The 21,164-nt window shown below is 38.7% G+C and overlaps 3 protein-coding genes across 4 annotated transcripts; 1 reads left to right on the forward strand and 2 right to left on the reverse strand.

Moving 5' to 3' along the window:
- The first annotated feature begins 219 nt into the window (after positions 1–219).
- Positions 220–20,738, forward strand: ergic3 (ERGIC and golgi 3). Of its 2 annotated transcripts, XM_085159944.1 has the most exons (14): positions 220–411; positions 1,985–2,055; positions 4,268–4,355; positions 4,458–4,577; positions 5,447–5,543; positions 5,645–5,810; positions 6,469–6,526; positions 8,983–8,997; positions 11,413–11,444; positions 11,599–11,695; positions 15,285–15,349; positions 15,508–15,644; positions 16,988–17,043; positions 17,164–20,738. In XM_085159944.1, exons 1-14 carry the CDS (start codon positions 324–326, stop codon positions 17,241–17,243), a joined length of 1,170 nt encoding a protein of 389 aa, XP_085016070.1. In that variant the 5' UTR covers positions 220–323; the 3' UTR covers positions 17,244–20,738. The 2 variants fall into 2 exon arrangements, with proteins under 2 accessions (XP_085016070.1, XP_085016071.1); XM_085159945.1 differs by lacking the exon at positions 8,983–8,997.
- LOC146518191 (uncharacterized) lies at positions 2,700–3,972 on the reverse strand. Its single transcript, XM_085159947.1, has 3 exons — positions 3,616–3,972; positions 3,412–3,529; positions 2,700–3,281 (listed from the first exon to the last, which is right to left on the reverse strand). Exons 1-3 carry the CDS (start codon positions 3,715–3,717, stop codon positions 3,121–3,123), a joined length of 381 nt encoding a protein of 126 aa, XP_085016073.1. The 5' UTR covers positions 3,718–3,972; the 3' UTR covers positions 2,700–3,120.
- Positions 12,027–14,545, reverse strand: romo1 (reactive oxygen species modulator 1). Its single transcript, XM_085159948.1, has 3 exons — positions 14,388–14,545; positions 12,634–12,764; positions 12,027–12,326 (listed from the first exon to the last, which is right to left on the reverse strand). Exons 2-3 carry the CDS (start codon positions 12,762–12,764, stop codon positions 12,218–12,220), a joined length of 240 nt encoding a protein of 79 aa, XP_085016074.1. The 5' UTR covers positions 14,388–14,545; the 3' UTR covers positions 12,027–12,217.
- Positions 20,739–21,164: the final 426 nt, after the last annotated feature.

Consider the following 21,164-nt stretch of genomic DNA (forward strand, 5'->3'; position numbering starts at 1 on the left):
TTATTTATTTATTTATTACTGGTGTTACTTATAATGCAGTTGTTGATTGTCAATAGCCTTAAATGTAACTACTGATAATCACCACAAAGGTGATTATTGTTGTAAAATGTATGCAACTGTATGTAAACCAGCGTGTCCACAGGTAGACCTTTGAATAAAGAAAACAAGGAGCACAGGGAGGAAGAAAAAAAATACGCGGCCGACGCTGATTGGCTCAAGCTTGCCCCTCGCGTGTCCCGGAAGTGAAAGTTGAGGGCTGGTGTGTGTGTCTGAAGGAATCTGTCGGTAACATTTTTTGTAGCGGGTGATTGGAGGTTTAGAAAATGGACACGTTAAATAAACTGAAGCAGTTTGACGCTTATCCTAAAACTCTGGAGGATTTCCGAGTGAAGACGTGGGGAGGGGCGACTGGTGAGAGGCTTTAATTTGTCACAGAGCAGCAGCCATCCATACATACAGCCTGCTAGCTGCAGCGGCTAACAACAAAGCTATTTGCTTCATTTCTCCTATCAGTGCTCAAATACAGTACACATGAATAAAGTTACAGTCGTAGCATGCCTGTGGCAACTCAAGGGAAGCCTGAAATCAAGCAGAATAGATGTCTGTAATATTTACATTTCCGATAACAGAGTAGCGATGCAGCTAGCTCAGGAACAGTTGAGCATAAAGTGTGGGTGCAAATGCAGAGAAACCGGTTTAAAATCACACATTTTGAGGAGTTTGTGTCACGGGATTTTTGTGAAGGACTTGTTGTGGATTTTGCATATTTTTACAAGACGGATGACTAGTTTGTAATCATTCTCCTGTCGTTTTTATAGAGTAAAACTTTATTAATTCGAGAGAGGGAATTCAAGAGGTAGAAAGAGATGTGAAAAGGCTTGAACTAAATTAATTATACTATGATGACAATAACATAAGAGATGGGACAAGCATCATTAGAAAGGTTATATACAACATATCTATTACAGCGCCGTATGCAGACATTTGCTTAGAGACAGGCTTGTTATCATGATGTGTGAACTACAACAGTAAGTATTGTGCAGTTTGGTAGGAACTAAAATTGTGTAGAGGATGATTTATAAATAATGTGAGGTATAGTAGACTTTTTAGTCTTTTTGATCTTCCAACAGGGCTATTGTTATTTATAATCTTGGGATTTTCTTTTAAACTAGTGACTGTTAAATGACTGTCAAAACACATTGTTTTGTGAATATGGAAGAAGAAGAGGGATGTATTTGTATCATCTAAACCAGGGGTGTCAAACATAAGAATCACAGTAGACAGAGGTTCGCCTCACATTTGGACCTTTGTGTTTATCACTTTCATCGTTTTTCCTCAATTGCTAATTCATTTAATTTTCAAACAGTTTTTGCTTTTGCTGTTCAGATTTAGGGACTGGAAACTACTTGCTTAGATTTAGGGGAATTTAGTTAGAACATGATCCTTGAAAAAAGAGCATTTGGGAGCATCAGTTCCGTCTAACTGTTGACCCAGAGTATCATTCAGTGATGCCAAAGGACAAGACCAAATTTCAATATCGCCTTGACACTGCTGTGAAGCAGCAGTGCTAATCACTGTACAACCATGCTGCACAATTGAGTACATTATGTATATTAAATGTATTCTGTAAATATTAAATGTAATGGTGTCAAAAATATCTAGACTAAGATGTAGTTATTCAGCAGAAGATCTTTGATCTATTCTAGCTGAGCTGACTGTGGTGTAGGCTAGTTTATGAACTTATTAGTGCCATATTATGTATGTATATATGCAGTCTGTATATGCGAGAATTAGGTGATATATGAATATTGGATTACTTTTGGAAAGAAGGTACAAGTAATAATAATGCTGCTTCTTTTCCATGTTATTGTTGTACAGATATTCCTTTCATGTAATTACTTGGTTATAGTTCTGAGTTTTCTCATTATACAGAAATGTGATATTGTGTGGTGTTAAAATGCATACTTCCTCTGTGTCTCTGCAGTGACTATAATCAGTGGTGTCATCATGCTAATCCTGTTTGTCTCTGAGTTGCAATACTATCTGACTAAAGAGGTGAGTTTATCCACTTTATTTTGATGTCCTCTTTAGATGGTGTCATCCTCCACCCTGTGAAATTAAACCCAACACCTGGCACACAAAGTAAAAAATAACAGGTTTTAGGTCCAAATCTGTTTTTTTTACACTTGTTTCTGAGCTTCTACATGTGCAGGCCAGTGGTCTAATCAAACATGTCAGAAAATTCACTAATAGAAATTTCACAGCTATTTTTGAATGTGCAAATTCTAGATAATATTCTAGAACTAGAGCTAAATCTTTTCAGTAAAATGTAAGAAAATATTTACTGCCTTGTCTCTAAATATGATGATTATTTTTGTTCTTGTTCTCATATATGATACCAAATGAATACTTTTGGTTACAGCAGGCAACTTAAGTCTCATACTGGGACTTAGTGCAGTGTCTCAGTTTATTTCTCCTTGATAAAGTAAATTTCCAATTAAATTTCCATTATGAATGAATCTATATTTATTATCTGCAAAGAACCATAATCATAAATTTGGTTTCCTCTGATACCAGTTAACTGACACTGATGACGTGGTTTCCAAGATCCTGATTGTGTTAATTTTTTCTACCGATGATTAAAGGTACAGACTGTGGTGATAAAGGTGGCCTGAAATACCTGTTAGACTGCTCTGATGGGTGTGCACTAGTGATGGGCAGATGAAGCTTCATGAAGCACTGAAGCTTTTCATCCAATTGGTTCACCCCAGTGCAAAGCTTCTTGAAGCTTCATTTGCTCTAGTAGGACACCTACTGGACGTAAAAATATTAGTTGGCATGAATTTGAAGAGTGTGGCCTTTTGCACACAGCCTGTAAATGTCAAAAACAAAAGGAGTGTGTAAAACATGTATATTGTAGTGATGGCAGCATACTGTGTATATTTATACTGGCAGTATGGAAAATGATTATTTGGAAAAGCTTAAAATGGAAATGATCATTTACTGTGAGGTGAGGTGTGGTTGGGGTGTGGACAGTGGTTGTGCTTTTGTAACGTTGAGGTATGGACAGCTACAGACTGAAGCCTCAGTCCTGCCTGTTCACATTTTATTCTCTAAAAACTACATTTTCACTGCTTTTATGGCCTTTTTAGTGGGAAGAACATAGCTAGGATTGAATGATTTAACAAATCTTTTAAATCCTTTGTCCTCCACAATGCTAAATGGCTGGGAGTCCTCAATCACCATGCTAACCAGGTCTTCATCTATTTGAGATTGTTCTCCTGAGGAAAGACAATAAAGACAAAGCAAAAATATAAAATCACACACGTAACTTATTACAGTTGTATAATATTGTTATATCATTTAGTAACATTACAGCATGCTATATTATCATGGCATTTGATGGCTCACCTGGTCTTGCTCCACAATCGGTGTTCCCCTTATTCTCATGCAAAGCTCTGTAGTGCCTAAGCATGGATGAGGTGTTGTTGTTATATCCCAGCTCCCTGGCACATAGCAAACACTTCACCTTGTACAAAAGTAAAGACAGCTTAACATAAATTGTATTGCACCATCAGTATTATGAAAATACATCTTCTGTAGAAATTTACATACCTTGTTGGGAGGAATAAAATCAAAATGTTCCCACACAGGGGAGGACATCCTCCTCTTCTTAGCTGGCTCCATTCTCTCCTGACTTTCTCTCCTCACTCTCATAAACCTCCAAACTGTCTCCAAACTCTCACTAACCGCAACACTCCATCAAACACCCACATTTTGAATGAAGTCTGAGAGGTTTATATCGCTGTCATAGCTCGCGGCAAAGTTCGAACCACTTCATGAACCAGTCACGTGGTACAGCCGGGCAGCGAGGCTTCGGACGTCATCATTTTCAGCTCCTCCCATAAATGAATCAAGCCTCGATACGCGCATCGCGGAAACGGCCCCTAAATTACTCGACACAAGCTTCGAAGCCTCGATACAGAACGTCACATCACTAGTGTGCACATGTAAACAGTGAAATAGACTAAAAGTCTACACACACATAAGTGTGAAGGACAAACAAAAACAATTTTTTTCCAGGGTTTTCTCAGAAACTCTACTGTGTTTAGTGCAGAAATGAAGACTAACTTTCTGTTTCTTTGGTGTTTAAAAAAATAAAAAGCATCAGAAATAAATTATTCCCTGACTGATTAAATACGTTTGTTTTAACTGGTGTTTCTGTTTTACGTGGATGACTAAGTTAACAATCACCTGTGCCCGGCAGGTCCATCCTGAGCTGTACGTCGACACGTCACGGGGAGACAAACTCAAAATCAACATCGATATTATTTTCCCTCACATGCCGTGTGCCTGTAAGTTCTCTTTTCTCAAAAAGCTCCAGACTGATGAAGTTAGCATGCTAATCATAACATATGTTAATGATGAAGACCTACATCTGCTTTTTCTCTTGGCAGATCTTAGTATAGATGCAATGGACGTGGCTGGTGAGCAGCAGCTGGACGTTGAACACAATCTGTTCAAACAGCGGTTGGATAAAGAGCTCAAACCTGTCACCCAGGAGGCAGAAAAGCACGGTAAAAGCTGATGTTACGCTCACCATTAAGGTACTGATACTGCTCAGCAGATTGGTCAGTGTGTGGAGGTGTGCATATTTGATTTGGCAGCGCAGTGGATTAACAAATAATGTGATGGTTTTTTTGTTTGTTTTTGTTCAGTTTTTTCCTTTGTTTGTTTGCTTGTTTTCTTGTTGCAGAGCCTCTGCATTGCATATGTCTCTGGGCATAGTTTTAAAACAGACGATGAGTCAGCGAACTCTTTTCCTGCTTATTTTTTTTGCTTCTCAAACATAAAAACATTCCAGTGATCAACGTGCATCACTGATACACACGTAAGATCTGTGACTTACAGTTCTTTGATGTATAAGCTCATATGTATTTCTTCTATAGAAGACCTCAGTCAACAATACTGTGAATGCAGGAGGCACCGCTACTTAAAAGCTGTTTGTGGCTCTTGTAATATGGGAGCAGTTGAACCTTTTGTTTTGCTTAGATGCTGCTCAGGTCTGTTCTGATATCAGATTTCAACTTGAGGATGATCATGGTCAAAAAATTGACTAACAATATTGTTGCAGTATCTATAGAAAATTGGAAATATTTGTCAGTTTCATCTGTAACTTTGCTTATGTGGTCTCATTATTAACCTCAAAATACAAATATATGAAGATGACAAGAATCTGTAGAAAAAGAGCATTTCTTATATTTTTTATAATATTGTCATATTTGCATTACTGACAGGATATTGGGTCTCCTTACTGACATATATAAAAAAAAAAACCACACAACTATGTAATTTGTAAGGGTTTATCTTCCTCAAAGTTATCTGCTGAAGTAGGGATGTTGTTTGGCTGCTAATCATCATGATTATTTTGTGTTGTATTGTTCAGAGCTCGGTAAGGCTGATGATGGCGAAGTGTTTGATCCCAGCACGCTGGACCCAGACAGATGCGAGAGCTGCTATGGAGCTGAAACTGAAGATCTCAAGTAAGACACAAACACAGGCTGCTCTTTCTGTCTCTGTTTACTCTGTTTGCAGTATGACCCTGTGTTAACTCGCCTTGGTTGTTCTTGGTGTGTGTGTCCAGATGCTGCAACACCTGTGATGATGTGCGCGAAGCGTACCGGCGGCGAGGCTGGGCGTTCAAGAGTGCAGACACCATCGAGCAATGTAAAAGAGAGGGTTTCACTCAGAAGATGCAGGAGCAGAAGAATGAAGGCTGTCAGGTTTACGGCTTCCTGGAAGTCAACAAGGTATGAAGTCTTACATGTCATCCTTAATAACATGGCAGGGCTGGCAAAGATCAGCAGGCTTGTTATCTCTCGGGAGGACATCCAGTGTTCAGAACGAGAATACTACTGAGATGAGTAGTCATCAGTAGTATGTCATACCTGGGACGACACAACTCAGAAAGTCTCAGAATGATACACAACTGTGTAACTTTATGTTGACGTAGCTGGTTCTTGTATTGCAAGATCCAGAATTTCCAGCCTATGAATAAACTGTTTTGAAAGTTATTTATAGACTTACATAAGTAAATGTCACTCTTATTTGTCTGTGGCTTTTAATTCGCCATTTCCTTGAGCACCAGTTTCAGTCATAAGCTGGCCTTATTTGCCTAATGCAGCAATGTTGTGCCCTGTTATTGGGACCACTGTGTGGAAGATGATCTGGGATGATCTTTGAGCAAAGTTAAAATATAACAAGATAATATTAAAAAAAACAATTAATGTAGCGTTTTTGCAAGAAAGAGTTTAATAGGAATAATATGTTATAAATGTAACTGCGGTTTAAACAAAAACTCCTTTGCAATGCTATCACTTGACATTTTTATCAAAGTGAATTTAATAAATGGATATATCTATGTATACATATGTCTTATGTTTTGTGGTGGGGTTTTTTATGCTTTAGGTGGCAGGAAATTTCCACTTCGCTCCAGGAAAAAGTTTCCAGCAGTCTCATGTCCACGGTAAGCTGCCACTCCATTCAGCTCACAGACACACCTAACCAAAGGATTTTAACACCCTTAGTTTATTTTTATTTTACTAATTGGCAGAGCTTTGTAAGAAATTATAGTCAGAAGCCCAAAATACCTTTAAAAAGCCAGAATCTATATAACTGTTGGCATCTAAGATATGCATCAAGTTTCTAAATAAGAAGCTTTTTGATGAATTGATGTTTCTATAGGCAAAGACACCCACCATATTTTATCACAGACAATTCAGCAGTGATCTGAGACCGAACACTGTAGTCTGGAGTGTTTCACCTGGATTTCATCACCGCGCTGTTTGAACGACACCTAAATTAAACAGAAAGAATCACTGTGACTATATTTTTCCAAATAAATTTGGAGTGACTAGCAGACAAGTTTACGATGCTATCATAAGGGTGTTTATAAACCTTTGATGGGTATGTATGTTCATCAGTCTCTGTCTGTATTTATTCATTTATCCAGCCATCCATCAATCAAATGTCCACATTGAGCCACACATCTAAATATGTTCATTAAAAACAGCTGCAGAAAATCATGCACAATAAGCTAGCTTATTATTTTACATTTTGATGTAAAAATGTAAAATAATAAGAATAAATATAAATTATTTTGGCTTTAGCATTTATTACTTGTGAAATAAATATGACAGCAATTTGTCACTATTCAGACTGCTTTGTTGAGAATACTCATTTTAGCTCAGTGATGAAGATTTTGACATACAGTAGCTGGGATTGCTACAGTGCAGTCAGCTGATCTTGTCTACCAATACAGGATCTGAGACACGGACTCACCGGTCAGCGGATACAAAATGTAAATTTAGGCTATTTTTTTTTTTTGAAAAAGGCAATGGTCAGTGTGTTATATTATCTGAAATCCATTAAGTACTGAAATCTTAAGTCATTTATTTTGAAAAGGTTTTATGATTTCACAGGCAGAAAACAATACATTCTGTTATTCATGCTTTGCAATTAATGGAAAGAGGTACAAGTGACACTACATGTCATTCGTGTTGTTTTTCATGCACTGCCTGGGAGTTTGACTGAACCCACATCAGGTTTTACAAAGCTGACTGCAGTGTTTCATGATGGGTGTCATATTCTGTACTCAGAGGTTTCTCTTTAGAAAATAGCTGAACTTTGAGTTTGTAGATAAACCAAAGATTTTTTCTGGAGCTAACAAATCTGTTCTGAACTGTTTGTAGCAGATTTATTTCGGCCACAGTACAATTTTCTCATCATTTTACCTCTCACATAGTGTTTGTCTACGTTTTTATTCCTTTTATTCATTTCTTCCTTGTGTTTCTGTTGTGTTCGCCATCATTGTGTATGCATTTTGCTCATTATTGTGACTGGAAGTTATTTTTTTGTCTGCCTGCTAAATGTTTCCCTCATATGTACAGTCACCCCATGAGGTCTAAGACACTTGTTACGATTTATGCTTTGACTGGTTCATTTAGTAAAATTGCTTATGTGTACTATCAGGATGTGGAAGTTGGACTTTTAAAAATGTTCTGTTTCAAATTAAAATGAAACATCTTCAGCTAAGACACAATGACAGTGGGTTAGGGCATTTCTTATTCTCATTGATGACTTAGACCTCATGGAGTACCAGAGCAGGAAATTAACAGTAGCCAGCTACCACATGCTAAAAACATTTATTTTTATTTGGCAAATCTGCCACAAAACTACTTCTGATCTGACTCTAAAACTGTCTGAATACCAAATTTAAAAGTATAAAGAATAATGTGTTTTAGTAAAAACCTGGCTGGTAAAACAGTGAAGGAAGCTGACGTTTTACTGCACTTTCCACTGTTGATTTTAGTTTCCAATCTGGAACATAAAACACTGACCTTTGTTCTTAAGTTGCTAATGTGAGATCATGACTGAAACTCAACGGTGTAATATTTAAATGCTTATCAGAAGAAACAAGAGACAAGAATCACTTGAGGACTGTAAGCGAGGCTGTGACTGAAATAAACCAGCTTCATCCTTACTCTGGTCCCAAATCATCTCCAGCCTGGACTGACCTTAAACCCTCTGTACTGTGTGTGTCTGGGACTGCACAATTACTCCGACAGGATACAAACTGTTTTCTAAATCACAAGGGGCTCAAACCTTTTAGAGCTGACAAATATAATCCTCCTCACCTGGATATTTTTCTGTGCTGTAAATCTCAAGCTTAAAAATCAAAATGTATAATGGAGTTAAGCTTTTAATACTCCTAAACAGCCAAATCACAAACACAAAGAGCTTGTTTTCATTGCCCGAGTTAAGTTATTAGTTTCTTAATACAATAACTCTAAAAATATTGAGCATAAAAACTCAGTTTGTCAAAGTTGTGCAGCCCCTACTGACACGCCCAACCACATTAATGTAACATGGTTTGCTGTCTACCTGCATTACTATTGTGACTCTTTTCTCTTTTTTCTGTAGTGCACGCTGTGGAAAGTAAGTCCATCCTTTTTTGCAGATTTTATTTTTTTTATTCTTTTGAAGAACAGCTTTAATGCAGTTTATTAGCCTGGTTATTGTTACAATAAATAGTTGCACATAATGAAGAACACTGCTCAAAAAAATGTGGGGAAAACACATTAGCTAAAGACACCCTGAAAAACAAAAGTGAAAAAGGCTCAACCATTTTTCCAAAATCAAACCCAGGAACCAACACATCAGCATGAGGTCTGACAATGGGTCATACCTAAGGACAGTCAGGGTCCTTAGGTATAACCTAACCTGTAGAGCTCTGTGCGGCTTTTCTGGGCCCTTTCCATATTTGCCACGTGTGCTTAGCGTGTACTTGCTCTCATCTGTGAAAAGCACAGGCCACCTGTGATGGGTTTGCCAATTATGGTATTTTATGGCAAATGCAAGTCAGGCTCCACGGTGCCAGGTAGCCTGTTTTAGATTGCCTGGCTAGAGACATTCAGACCAGTGCCATGCTGGAGGTCATTTTTTTTTAGCTCTGGCTGTCATCATCCTGCTTCATCACAAAGGAGCCGACACTGGTTCTGCTGATGAGTTAAGGATCTTCTATAGTCCTGTCCAGGTCTCCCAGAGTAACTGCTTGTCTCCAGGAATCCCCTTCATGCTCTTGAGGCTGTGTTGGGAGACAGTCTTCTGGCAGTGGCATGTATTAATGAGCCATCCTGGAGGAGTTGGGAGTACCTGTGCAACCTCTGTAGGGTCCAGGTAGCGCCTCATGCTGCCAGCAGTGATGCTGACTCTAGCTAAATGCAACACTAATATAACAAAAAACTGTCAGAAATGAAAAAGATGGGGAAAATGCTAGTGTCCTCCACCTGTAAAACCATTCTTGTCTTGGATGTTGTTTCATTGTTGCCCCTCTAGTGCGCCTGTTGTTAATTTCATTAAAACCAAAGCAGCTAAAACTGGAGTTTTACTGACTCGATGATGTTCTCTGATTAAAGAAGTGTTCCTTTAATTTTTTGAGCAGTGTACTTACTATAATTAGGCAAAGTGATAAAAAAGCTGAAGCTAAAAACACAAGTGTTGGATTTCAAGGGGAGTGTTGCTGATGGGTGTTGGGGAGTCCTGCTGCATTTGTGTAAAGCCTTTTGTTACTTCTAAGGGGACCTATTATGCCTTTTCTGATTGGCTGTCATACACACACACATACGTGTGAGTGTGTGTGTGTGACAGTATATACTGCTCCACTGGTGGACGCTCTTATTAAACATGGCTGAACTTTAAAATAATGAGGTCAGCACACAAGTAATGGTGTGAGACAAAAGATCCACCTTCTAAACACTCAGTTTCACCTTTTTCCCCCCTACTGGCTTTGTGTTTAGAAGCGGGGGATGTCCCTAATATAGTCCTTTTACTTTAGTTGTGAGCACAACAAAGTAGGCTTACAGGGAGCAGGAAGGGAAAACTTCAGAGAGAAGGCGAACTGAGGAGTTGCACTCAGTATAAGATGAATTATTTTTGACTGTAAATCATGCAAAACTACTGCAGTAGAGTCAAAGAAAAAAAACACATGGAGCAGGAATAAAGCAGAATCGGCTCCCTTTAAGTCAGCATCATCTTTAAAGTTTGAAAATGGAAAGATTGTGTAGGTTCAACATAACTTGACTTCTGTATACTGCTCCTCTTCTTTGCTTGATGATCGAAGCTCCAAGTTACATTGTGTATAATGATGGCAAGCATCTGTGGACCTAACATTTCTGGTCTCTGTGCTGTTTTGGTCCCCTGACTGTGTATGAGAAGTAAAATTTCAAATTGATCAAATACATAATGGCACCTATTATACTGGACCAGGCTTACAGCTTGTATAAGAAAAAAAAAGGTATTTTAAATATGCTTTTCTGAATTAGAAGAGGTATTACTTTCTTTTGTCATAAAATTTACTAAACCAGTACCTTTATTACTGCACATACAAGTAATAATTACAATACAGGGGTAATACATTACTGCTAAGCATGTGGTGAACTCAAACCTTTGGCTACACTAAGTTTGCCCTGATCAGCTTCTGCACTGTGCAGCTGTCACTTGTTTGTGTGATTGTAGTTCTTCCAAAAAGGTGACGAGTTTGTCTGTGGAGCCATTGTAGAACTTGCTGCTTGTCAGTCCCTCTAAATCCAACCTCCTTACCATAAAAGTGCCCTAAATTTATCCAATTTTAGATACTCCAGTATTTGACGGATATCTACCAACTCTGGAATGAACTTTTGTGCCAGGGAGCCACAGATTCATCCACAAATTGAGTCAAACAGCTGAACAAAGGGGCACTACTCAATCACACAAGCTGATTTGAACACATTTTATTTACTACACATGGCCTGTATTTGCATTTTTTTTTTACTTTTTAGTAAGTGATTTAAAATGGTTTTGTTTCTTTTGCAGTACACGACCTGCAGAGTTTTGGCTTGGACAATGTAAGTAACATATTTTCTTGATCTTTTCTCATAATACATACTGCAAGTATGTAACAGTCCAAGCTATCTGGTTGTTTCAGCAGTGAAAATTTATGCTTATTGCTAGTTAGAGAAATTTCTGAGATCTGCTAACTTGTAATCTCTCTTTCTGCAGATAAACATGACCCATCTGATAAAACACCTGTCGTTTGGTAAAGATTACCCCGGTCTTATTAACCCCCTGGATGGGACTGATGTCACAGCACCACTTGGTGAGTGATACAAGTTTTTGTTTTTAATATCAATAGTGCTGCTGACGTCAAAGCAGGAGCAGCCTGGAACTTGCTCTCAAACGATTCAGGGTTTACTTCTCGGATTAATGTTTCCAAGTTGGACTAACCTGTCAAACAACTGTTCAGTGACAAATTGATCAACAACACCAAACTCTTAACTGTGGTTAGAGATGTGCCATTTGTGAACTTCCAGGTTTCAGGTCATGTTTAAAATAGAAGGTTGGCTGGTAACCAAAAGAAACCAGCATTGATAAGAAAAAGTATTTCCCTGTTGTGTCACTGAACTAAATATAATTACCTGTGTTACCAATTGTTTTTTTAAAGGCATCAAAAAGTAAATCACATGCCCCCTGAAAACCATTTCATGAATTTGAACTTTTATTGACAAAACTAGACTGTTGGCTGAGAACATGGCAGCACTGAATGGACAGAAAGCTGTGACTGGAAGTAGTTGAAGAGTCCCATGGTTGAATATTTGTATATAGGTCTTTCCTCTTGTCTTCAGCAGCGAATACCCATACCAATGGCCATAAAAGTGCCAAACGTCCCTCCACTCTGCATCATGGTCTTTCCTACTCCTCCCATGAGTTCCCGGCCACGCATGCCGATCCTGGAGAGAGAAATAACAGTCTTACTTTTTATTCACGTGACCTAGAGTGAGACACTCCATATTTAGCCTTGAGATTGATACATGTTAAAGCTTTCATTTCTTCATCTAGTTGAAGCAAGCAACATTTACACCAAATTTAAAAATTCCATATGTGAGCATAAAACACATTTTTAATAAGATTGTTTTCAATTATTGTAGCAAAACATCTTGATGCACAAAACACACTGTCTGTATTTACCACTTAGAGCAGCACAATACTGTTACATCTTATATAAACAGTTTGTTCCCACACCAAATTCAAACCTACCTGAGACAGGAGAAAGTACCAAACATGGCACCAGCAGCCATTCCTACTGCAAAACCCATCATGAAGCCCATTTTGACCCGATCAAAGCAACTTGGCTGGGTCTGGCCATATGGACCTACAGCCACCGGCATCTACAGAGGATTGCAACAAAAAAAGAGGTTAAAGACCAGCTGGATAAATTATCATCTTATGTATTTGCTCTTATTCAAAAATTGTAAAACAGACCCTCTGGAATCCTTAATTCACTCTGTGAAAAGTGGCTTGTGGTAGGTCTACAAATGATGACCTGTGAGATTATAATATCTGCTAATTTCATCAATATTAGCTCTTTTATCTGCAAAAACAGTGCCAACAGAAACACTCCAGATTACAAAGCCATATAAGTAAATGCACTACAATTACTAAAACTGATAGCATATCATTTTTGTTGACCATTTGATTAGATTAACCAATGCAAGTTCTAGATTGCAACTTATGATTTACCATTTCTGAAACTCAGGGCTGATTCTAGTATTCAAATGATTTGTCTGATAAAGCTATTCATTCCCCCTTTTTGCCAGGAGAAAAAGCACTTCAGTACCCAAATGCATGAACTGTTCAAGATGTTTTTCCTCATGTTAGCCATAAAAATGTAAACATCATGAAATAAATCTCAGCCAGCGCTGTCAGTAAACGTAATCTTCTTGGCAATATCAGCCAACAATATTATCCCCATATTAGAAAATTACATGTGTCGGGTTGTACTCTTCTGAAGAATATTATTCTTTAACTGGCACAACCAGGGCTTTGAACTTTACTTATGAATTCACGTGTCAGAGGCTTCAATGCCTCCGATTTATGTCAAAATAGAAAGAAAACTAGTGCTAGAAGAGCAAGATAACAAATAAAAATAGTACAGTGTATAATAACAGATTGTATTTATGCAAGAATGATAACAAAAATAACTAAAAATGGTGTTAAAAAAAGAGTAAAGATTGAGATTGTATAAGTAGTGCAAACTGCATTAATGTAAATCTAAGAATAGCTGCAAGGATGTAGGTGAGCAGCTGTCAGGGGTAAATGTTCAGGTTGAAGCTTGTAAACAATCTCAGATCACTGCAGGGTCGTCATTACAGCTCAAAGTGCGGCAAGAACCTTGTTGAGTTTTTTGGAATGAATGTATTCAAGTATAACAATTATGTACAAAGTGTTTTGGGTTTCTTTGCCTTAAGGTCACCGAGTTAACCCAGTGATCCCAGTTGTACACGCGTTCCAGTACTCTGCAGTTACCATCAGCAATTAGTAGTCATCATTTCCAGCTGTGCGCATTTCTGTATGTTTACTGACTTTTTGGATACACTTGTGCATCGTTGCCAGTAATATTATAAAAACATACCCGAGATTAATCTGTAATTTAAGTCACTCAAGTTAAAACCACTACAGCTTAAAGACATTTTAATCGGTTGCGTTGACTCGCATTAATACAAATCAGGTCGAAGACTTACTCTGTTCCCTAGCTGGGATGCTAGGCTAACGTTAGCTTGCCCATGCGTGTTAACGTTTGCCGTTTAAGGGCGCTTATGTAAGCAAAGATAACAAAGGAAAGTGTGGTCTCCTTTGACGAAACCTGTCAAATTCACATTTTTCTCTCCGTGTGGTTTGTTGTGTTAGCCTAGCATGCTAACGTCACCTGTGGCCTTGACAGATAGACGAGGCCTGGTCCCACCGACAGCCTGTGTGATTTCTAAAAAGAATGAGTCCGAAGTCACGCTTACCTTTAATTGTGTGTTTAAAACGGAGGGGGTTTTTTAGATTTGAAACTTCAGGTTTCTCGTGAGCTTTTAAATGCCTTTCAAGCAGACTTCCATAACCGGATAGAGGAAGAAGAAAAAGATAGAGGAAGGTCATAAAGAGCTACGGTAACGTGGAGGGGGGTAGCAAACAGCGCCATCCTGTGGTTGTGTTTTATTACAACATTTAATACAATTTTCCCATTTATTTCCATTAAGCAGCTAATTGTGTGAATGCATTCACACTATTGTGTTCTTTAACACATCACTGTTACTCCTTTGTTTTGAGGTCAGTTTTTTAAAACCTGTGATGTAGATTTAATCCAAATTTAAATCATATGTTTTGAGTACAGAACCCCCTCCTGTAATTTTCAAGATTCTGACAAAAAGCTTTCCTAATCAAAAAACATTTTGGTTCTTTGGGATATAATAATGGATTTGCGGTTCCTGGTCTTCCCTGTCCTTAGTGCCTGTGATCCAGAAATCAATCTTAGTAGCCAGCAGAAAGGGTCTCATTTCCTGAGGTATAGATGAGAAGTGGCACAAAGCTGAAATATAAAAATATTGTCTGGATAAGGAATCTTCAAACAACTAGTTCTATGCATTCATTTGAAGTTATTTGACATGCTGTGATCCAGCTTTGTAAGCTTCACTGTGTGTGTGTGTGACTCCTCTTTTAGGGTTTGATGTGTTTTCAGATTGTACTGTGTTGTAAACTGAATTTAAAAATAGTCCTAAATATAAAACATGTCATGAACACTTGTTTTAATATCTGAGACAATAGAATAGAGCTGTGGTTGGGTTTGAAGTCTAGATTTTTTTATTATGTTTTTTAATGTGGCTGCTTTCATATTTTAATGGTAAAAACTTTCCTCCTCACAGCATCAATGATGTACCAGTATTTTGTGAAAATTGTTCCTACCATCTACGTGAAAACTGACGGCGAGGTTAGTCGAACTGTTTCTTCATGTTTACTCTTCAAATGCACCAAAAACCATAATATGCGATTTTAAGAAGTTATTTAATTAAAAAACAAACAAGCACATAATTACAGCCTGGATTACTCGGGTTTTTGTTGTGTTTTGGTTTTCCCTTTTTTCACCAGGTGGTAAAAACAAACCAGTTCTCAGTTACCAGGCACGAGAAAGTGGCCAACGGGCTAATAGGAGACCAGGGGCTGCCAGGCGTCTTCGTTTTATATGAACTGTCACCCATGATGGTTAAATTCACAGAGAAACACAGGCAAGTTGTAACAGTAGCTTTCATTATTGCTGACCGTTTTTCAAACACGATACGTTTTTACATTGTGACTCTGCCAATGCAGTAAACCTGTTTGATTTAGTAGATAGGTCATCTATAAGACTCAAGCTACCTTCATAGGCCGCATCCTTCGAAGGACCCGGCTTTCACAGTCTACATGGGCTGGGTCCTTCAAAGAGCGGGAAGGCCGTAAGTGCGAGGCTGTGAAATGGGGACGGTCTAGCCTTCAGATTTGCGTCACCAGCTGTCTTGGTGGAGGTTAATAAACTCAGCCGTCTGCTCCTTGCACGCTAATATAGAACACGACACTGGAGTAAATTCTCGACCGTCTCACACTTCTGTTTAATCAGTTTTCTGTTTGACGTTTATTCAGCTGTGTGAAAACTTTAATCAAATAAAACACTGAAAAATGCCAAAAAATAACACTTTTGTTATCTAAGATACTTGTGTATCATGTTTAACCTGAGTAGCGAAAGACCACGGGGTCTGAAAACAATGTGCCAGGAGTCCAGTATTCTCGCCTCGACCTTCCGATTAACCATCAGGCTGGTGGGTAAAAGATGGCTACGAAAGTGTCAGAGCACTTTTGCAAGTATGCAATGTCTTGATAAACCGAGCAGATATTCGAAGTTTACACAGCTACAGTCTCACCTGAAAATATGTTAAAAGTTTATTTTGTGACCCAGAAAGAATTAAGTCGCTGCCGCCATTGTTGGAAACTGGAAATGGCTAAGCCGCGCTATGAAATCTGGGATAGGTTGGGCCATGAAGGATACACCCAAACTATCCTTCAAATTCGGGTAAATGAAGGATGCATTTGTCGGCCACATTTGGAGCAGCCTTTGAATTGGGACAGCCTTCGTAGCCTGGCTGTGACATAATCGGCCTTCAAATGCAGCCTCCGAAGGATGCAGCCTATGAATTGGGACATACCTTAAATATTTACTCGCCAAGCGAGTAAATATTGAACAAAAAACTCCCTTTTCACTGGAAGAAACCTCCTTCATAACTAGACTCGGGAAGGGGCAGCCGTCTGCTGAGTTGGTTGGGGATGACAGGAGGGAGACAGGAGAGTTTACAATATACACAGTGTAACTGTACATTGTGTCTAGTGGAGGTCATTAAGTGCATTTCATGAGGAAATGTAGTCCAAAAAACTGGTTTTGTAGTCTGAACATCAGATATTTAAAAAAAAAAGAAAAGGCAAATAATCTTTATTCGTGGGAGGAAAGTGTTTAAAATGATATTTGGTAATAAAATGAAGGGTATCATTATGTATTTTTTGCCAAATCTCAATACCAAATAATTTCTCTCTCCCTGTTCAGGTCCTTTACACACTTCCTAACAGGAGTTTGTGCCATTATTGGAGGAGTATTTACAGGTCAGTGGTGCTATTTACATATGCTTTGTGTTATTACCTGTGCAATAAAATATGTATATATTATTAAAAAATGTAATCAAACTGTGTCTCTGTGTTTATCCTGCCTCCTGACCTGTGCAGTGGCCGGTCTGATCGACTCGCTCATCTACCATTCAGCTCGTGCCATCCAGAAGAAGATAGAGCTGGGGAAGACATCCTAACAGCGCTCCCCAGTGGCCTCCACGGTGCAACACAGACCAAGACAATGACAGAGCCAGAAAGGTGGAGGGAGAAGTTTGAAAACGGGAGCACAGCTCTCCATCTCTCTGTCTTCTCTCAGGTCGAGGGAGAGTAATGCAGAGAGAGACAGAAGTTTTAAATCGTCCAGGTTTTCAATTTCTCTGCCTCTCTTTTTGTTCTTGAAAAAGTCTGGAGAGGAACTTGCGCGCTTTTAAATTTTCCTCTCCACACAGGACAGAGACAGAATCAGAGATTGATTTTTCTGTGATTGATTACAAGCACAGCAGCAGATGCACACCCAGCCTCCGGGGGGGAAAAGGACCTGCGCACCGGTCCACTGTAAGATCACTACACCGAATGATTGTTAGAGAATCATGGTTGATCCCAGTGTCTAGAGGAATGAGAAAGGCAGGCCATCTATCACTTATTCACTTCATGTAACCTGGACTCACTGATGACATTTTATAAAATTGAAGCCCCAGTAGGCCTTAAAAGTCACAATCATGGAAAATACAGTTTGTGGTCTTGATTTATCAAACTTTTTGAGATTACAAACTCATTATTTTGGTTATGTTTGTCTTATTTTATCTTTCTTACTCTCAGCAAGTTCCACAAAAAGAGCTAAACCAACCATGGCTGTTTTGAATAACAGTTGTAAATCAAATGAATGACGCTAACTAACCAGCTATTTTAAGAAGTAACTGGGAAGTTGTTGTTTTTTTAGTATTTCATATTTAGATAGTCAGACATTTGTTGCTTTTGGTCTTTTCAAAAGGGATTTATTGACAAGAAAAATATTAAATTTAGCCTGACTTGCAAATTCTCATCACATGTTCCCTTTATGTCTGTTTCTGTACAAGTGAGAAGATGAATTTAGTGTTTAAATATTGCTAAAATGTAATTAACCCCTCTGTCCCTCCAAAAAAATAGACTCACGCTAACACCTAGTTGATTCCTGAGATGCACTTTCCCAGTATATTAGTTTCAGTGTTGTTCCTGTGTTGAATGTCTAAAAGTTCAAATACAGCGCATAAACAAAATGTCCGGTGAAAAGATGAAAAATGTCATTTTCACCAATTTATTCTGGCGATGTGGCCTGCAGGTCTTCATCAGAGCTCTTATAAATACCCTGGCCATGTTATAAACCAAGCAAGACCTGAGTGGAGTAAAACACAGGCGTGCTAAATAGATGACAGAAATGTTTCAGTGTTGTATAAATGAAAGCTGTGTAGCCCAGCCCTCAATCTGTGTGTAGCTGGGAAAAAACGAAATGATAAAATCAGAGCACTACAAATATTCCCACATAATTTAAAGACACTATGTAAAGACGTCTGATTTTTCAATCTGCTTTTTTGAGTTGACTTAAAATAGCCTCATGTCGGTGTCCTCCATCATTATTCCACCATCAGAGGCAGCTGTCTCAGATAATCACCCCTCTTTCAGCACAGCATTAGAACTATTTGAATTGCTAAACAATAAATGAATTCAAAGACGTGATTAAAATTGTTACTTTCTTGCTAACAGTTATAACATTTAATGCCTCAAAACTATTACTGGAAGTTGAAGGAGTCATTAATTTAAAAATTCTACATATGGCGGCTAAAAAACAGATGTTGACTCTCTGCCCACCTGATACCCGAGGAGGAAAAACTAATGGGGATTGAATAAAACTCCCTCGGATTTACTGCTGGAATATTTGTTAAATTGCACCGTTTCCTTGCACCGACTTTCATCAGGTTTACACACATAGGGACATCATCTGAGTCTGAGGATTACTGGTCTGAGGTTAGTGTAAGAACTCGACGCTATGACATCTCACTGGGTTGGAAAGAAAATACAAAGATGAATCACAATAGCTGACTGGTGGTGTGTGGTTCTAATGACACATCTTCCAGACTGCACTCTACGTATCCTCCTCTCCTCAGCATCCCCTTGACCGTTTTAGTCATTCAATTTTCTTTCCCCCCTAAACCTGAACAGTGAGATTTGGTCACATGACATTTTATAGTGACTGTCAACAGAAAATTGTTGTAATTCATTTACGGTTATAGAGGAAGTTGCCTCCTTGGAGGCCAAAATGACCGCTGACTCTTCCCATAATGTGACTTCGAAATGAAATCTTTCCCATGATTTTAACATCATTTTTTTGTTTTCGGGATGAGCTGATGCACTGATCACTGCCTCAGGAGAGGAGCTGAATCCAACAGTTCAACATTTTGAACACAAAAAAAGATATTCTTGAATTAGAATACCGAGGGAAGCGGTTGATTTGTTGAGGTTTGTCTATTTCTCTCATACAACGGGGTAACTAAAAATAAATCTGCTCACTTAGACTGCGGTTAAATTATTGTTTGTGAAATGCGGATGTTAAAAATTTGGTGCAGCCAGTAGCTTCAGATGACGATATTCCTCCTCATCCCCGTGACCCAAGTGTTATTCTCATCCAAAAGCTTCAGGCATTAAATGAGAGGGGTCAGCAGGCAGCTTCAAACCACAAGAAGAGAGCGTGTAAATGTCAGGTTGAGTCTGACTGTGTTCCTGACTCACGTGTTGAGTCACCATGTGGTGTCCAGATGTTTCTGCCAGTTTGAACTTCGCCCCGTTGTTTATTCTGAAGATCATCAGACTGAACAGAAATCTGGGTTTGAAATTGTTGGTTTGGAAACGATCTTTTCAGGCTCGGCTTACATCAATGGTGAACAATTTCAAGAACATGCTGTGAGCTTTTTTGAGACTTGAGTTGAACTGAGGTTTTGGTTCATTTCATAATTTTGGGGGAAGACCAACTTTCAGTCCAGCGTTGGGTATCTTTAGCTTTAGATTCTGCAGCTTGGAACTGGGAATCAGAAGCTCTCCCTCCTGCTGTGTTCAAGGAAAGCTGGAAACCCTCAAAGTCTCACTGGACCTCTGAACTCAAAGTTCAGTTATCTGTCAATGCAGTGTTGGCCAAAAAAAGTCAGTTGCAAAGTCATTACCAGATTTCCTCCCAGTATTGATGTTTGTTTATGCAAATAACTTCTTCACAGTTCTTACTTGATCAAATCTCATCAAACTGTCCAAGTTTAAAGTTGTTCTCAAATATGGTTCAAGTTATACCCACCTTCTGTTTTAACTGTTCCATGTATTGAGTCATGATGGTCTTAGGAGGACGGCAAAACATGGTGTGAATCTGTGACTGAAGCTCATGTCAGTGTGGTGGGTCCTGCTTGTTATGACTGTATACTCTAAGGATCTCTCTGTGTGTAAAAGCTTCTGAAATCCGGTTGATTTTGAAAGATCCCGGTTGTTCTCAGTTGTTGATGGTTGTTTTGTTGCACCTTTTAACATCATAATCAGGGGCAGGGGTCGTGTGTGTTTGAGTGTGTGTTTGTGTGTGTATGTGAGAGAGAGGGAGAGTGACAGAGAGAAATGTATTTATATTTTGATTGTCCTCAAACAGTTTTTAAAATGACAGATAATAAATGTTGAATACACCAGCTTCCACTGTGTGTGGGTTGTTGTTGTTGTTTTTTTGTTTTTTTTTATTCCATCCATCCATCCATCCGTTTTCCTAACCTCTTATCCAACGGAAGGGAATGGAGGGATAGAGTTGATGCTAGAGGCAGGGTACTCCCTATACTACACACCCCCACATCCACAGCCAATTTAGATCTAACATGCGTGGACTGTGGGAGGACGCCGGAAAGCCTAGACAGAGGGGACGGTGCCAACACTGCATCACTGTGCTGGTTTTAATATTGTAATGTAATCTTAGTACCATCTGTACAATTAATCAAATCAAACCAGAAGCAGAAGCAGAATTTGGATCTTTCAAAGGGCGCTATTATACTTATTTCCAGCTCCATGGTTTGGTTCTTGGACTCTAGATTAGCTTTACATGGTCAACAGTTCAAAACAATCCT

The sequence above is a fragment of the Neolamprologus multifasciatus genome, chromosome 5, assembly GCF_963576455.1.
Source record: "Neolamprologus multifasciatus chromosome 5, fNeoMul1.2, whole genome shotgun sequence".
NCBI classification, from domain to species: domain Eukaryota; kingdom Metazoa; phylum Chordata; class Actinopteri; order Cichliformes; family Cichlidae; genus Neolamprologus; species Neolamprologus multifasciatus.

Excerpts from the sequence above, each read along its gene's own strand:
- ergic3 (XM_085159944.1), top strand. The coding sequence starts at position 324 with ATGGACACGTTAAATAAACTGAAGCAGTTTGACGCTTATCCTAAAACT. Across the intron at positions 412-1,984 it reads GACGTGGGGAGGGGCGACTG|TGACTATAATCAGTGGTGTC; the intron begins GTGAGAGGCTTT and ends GTGTCTCTGCAG. Across the intron at positions 15,645-16,987 it reads AAATTCACAGAGAAACACAG|GTCCTTTACACACTTCCTAA; the intron begins GCAAGTTGTAAC and ends CTCCCTGTTCAG.
- LOC146518191 (XM_085159947.1), bottom strand. The coding sequence starts at position 3,717 with ATGAGAGTGAGGAGAGAAAGTCAGGAGAGAATGGAGCCAGCTAAGAAG. Across the intron at positions 3,530-3,615 it reads ATTTTATTCCTCCCAACAAG|GTGAAGTGTTTGCTATGTGC; the intron begins GTATGTAAATTT and ends CTTTTGTACAAG. Across the intron at positions 3,282-3,411 it reads CGATTGTGGAGCAAGACCAG|GAGAACAATCTCAAATAGAT; the intron begins GTGAGCCATCAA and ends GTCTTTCCTCAG.
- romo1 (XM_085159948.1), bottom strand. The coding sequence starts at position 12,764 with ATGCCGGTGGCTGTAGGTCCATATGGCCAGACCCAGCCAAGTTGCTTT. Across the intron at positions 12,327-12,633 it reads GGTACTTTCTCCTGTCTCAG|GATCGGCATGCGTGGCCGGG; the intron begins GTAGGTTTGAAT and ends TTCTCTCTCCAG.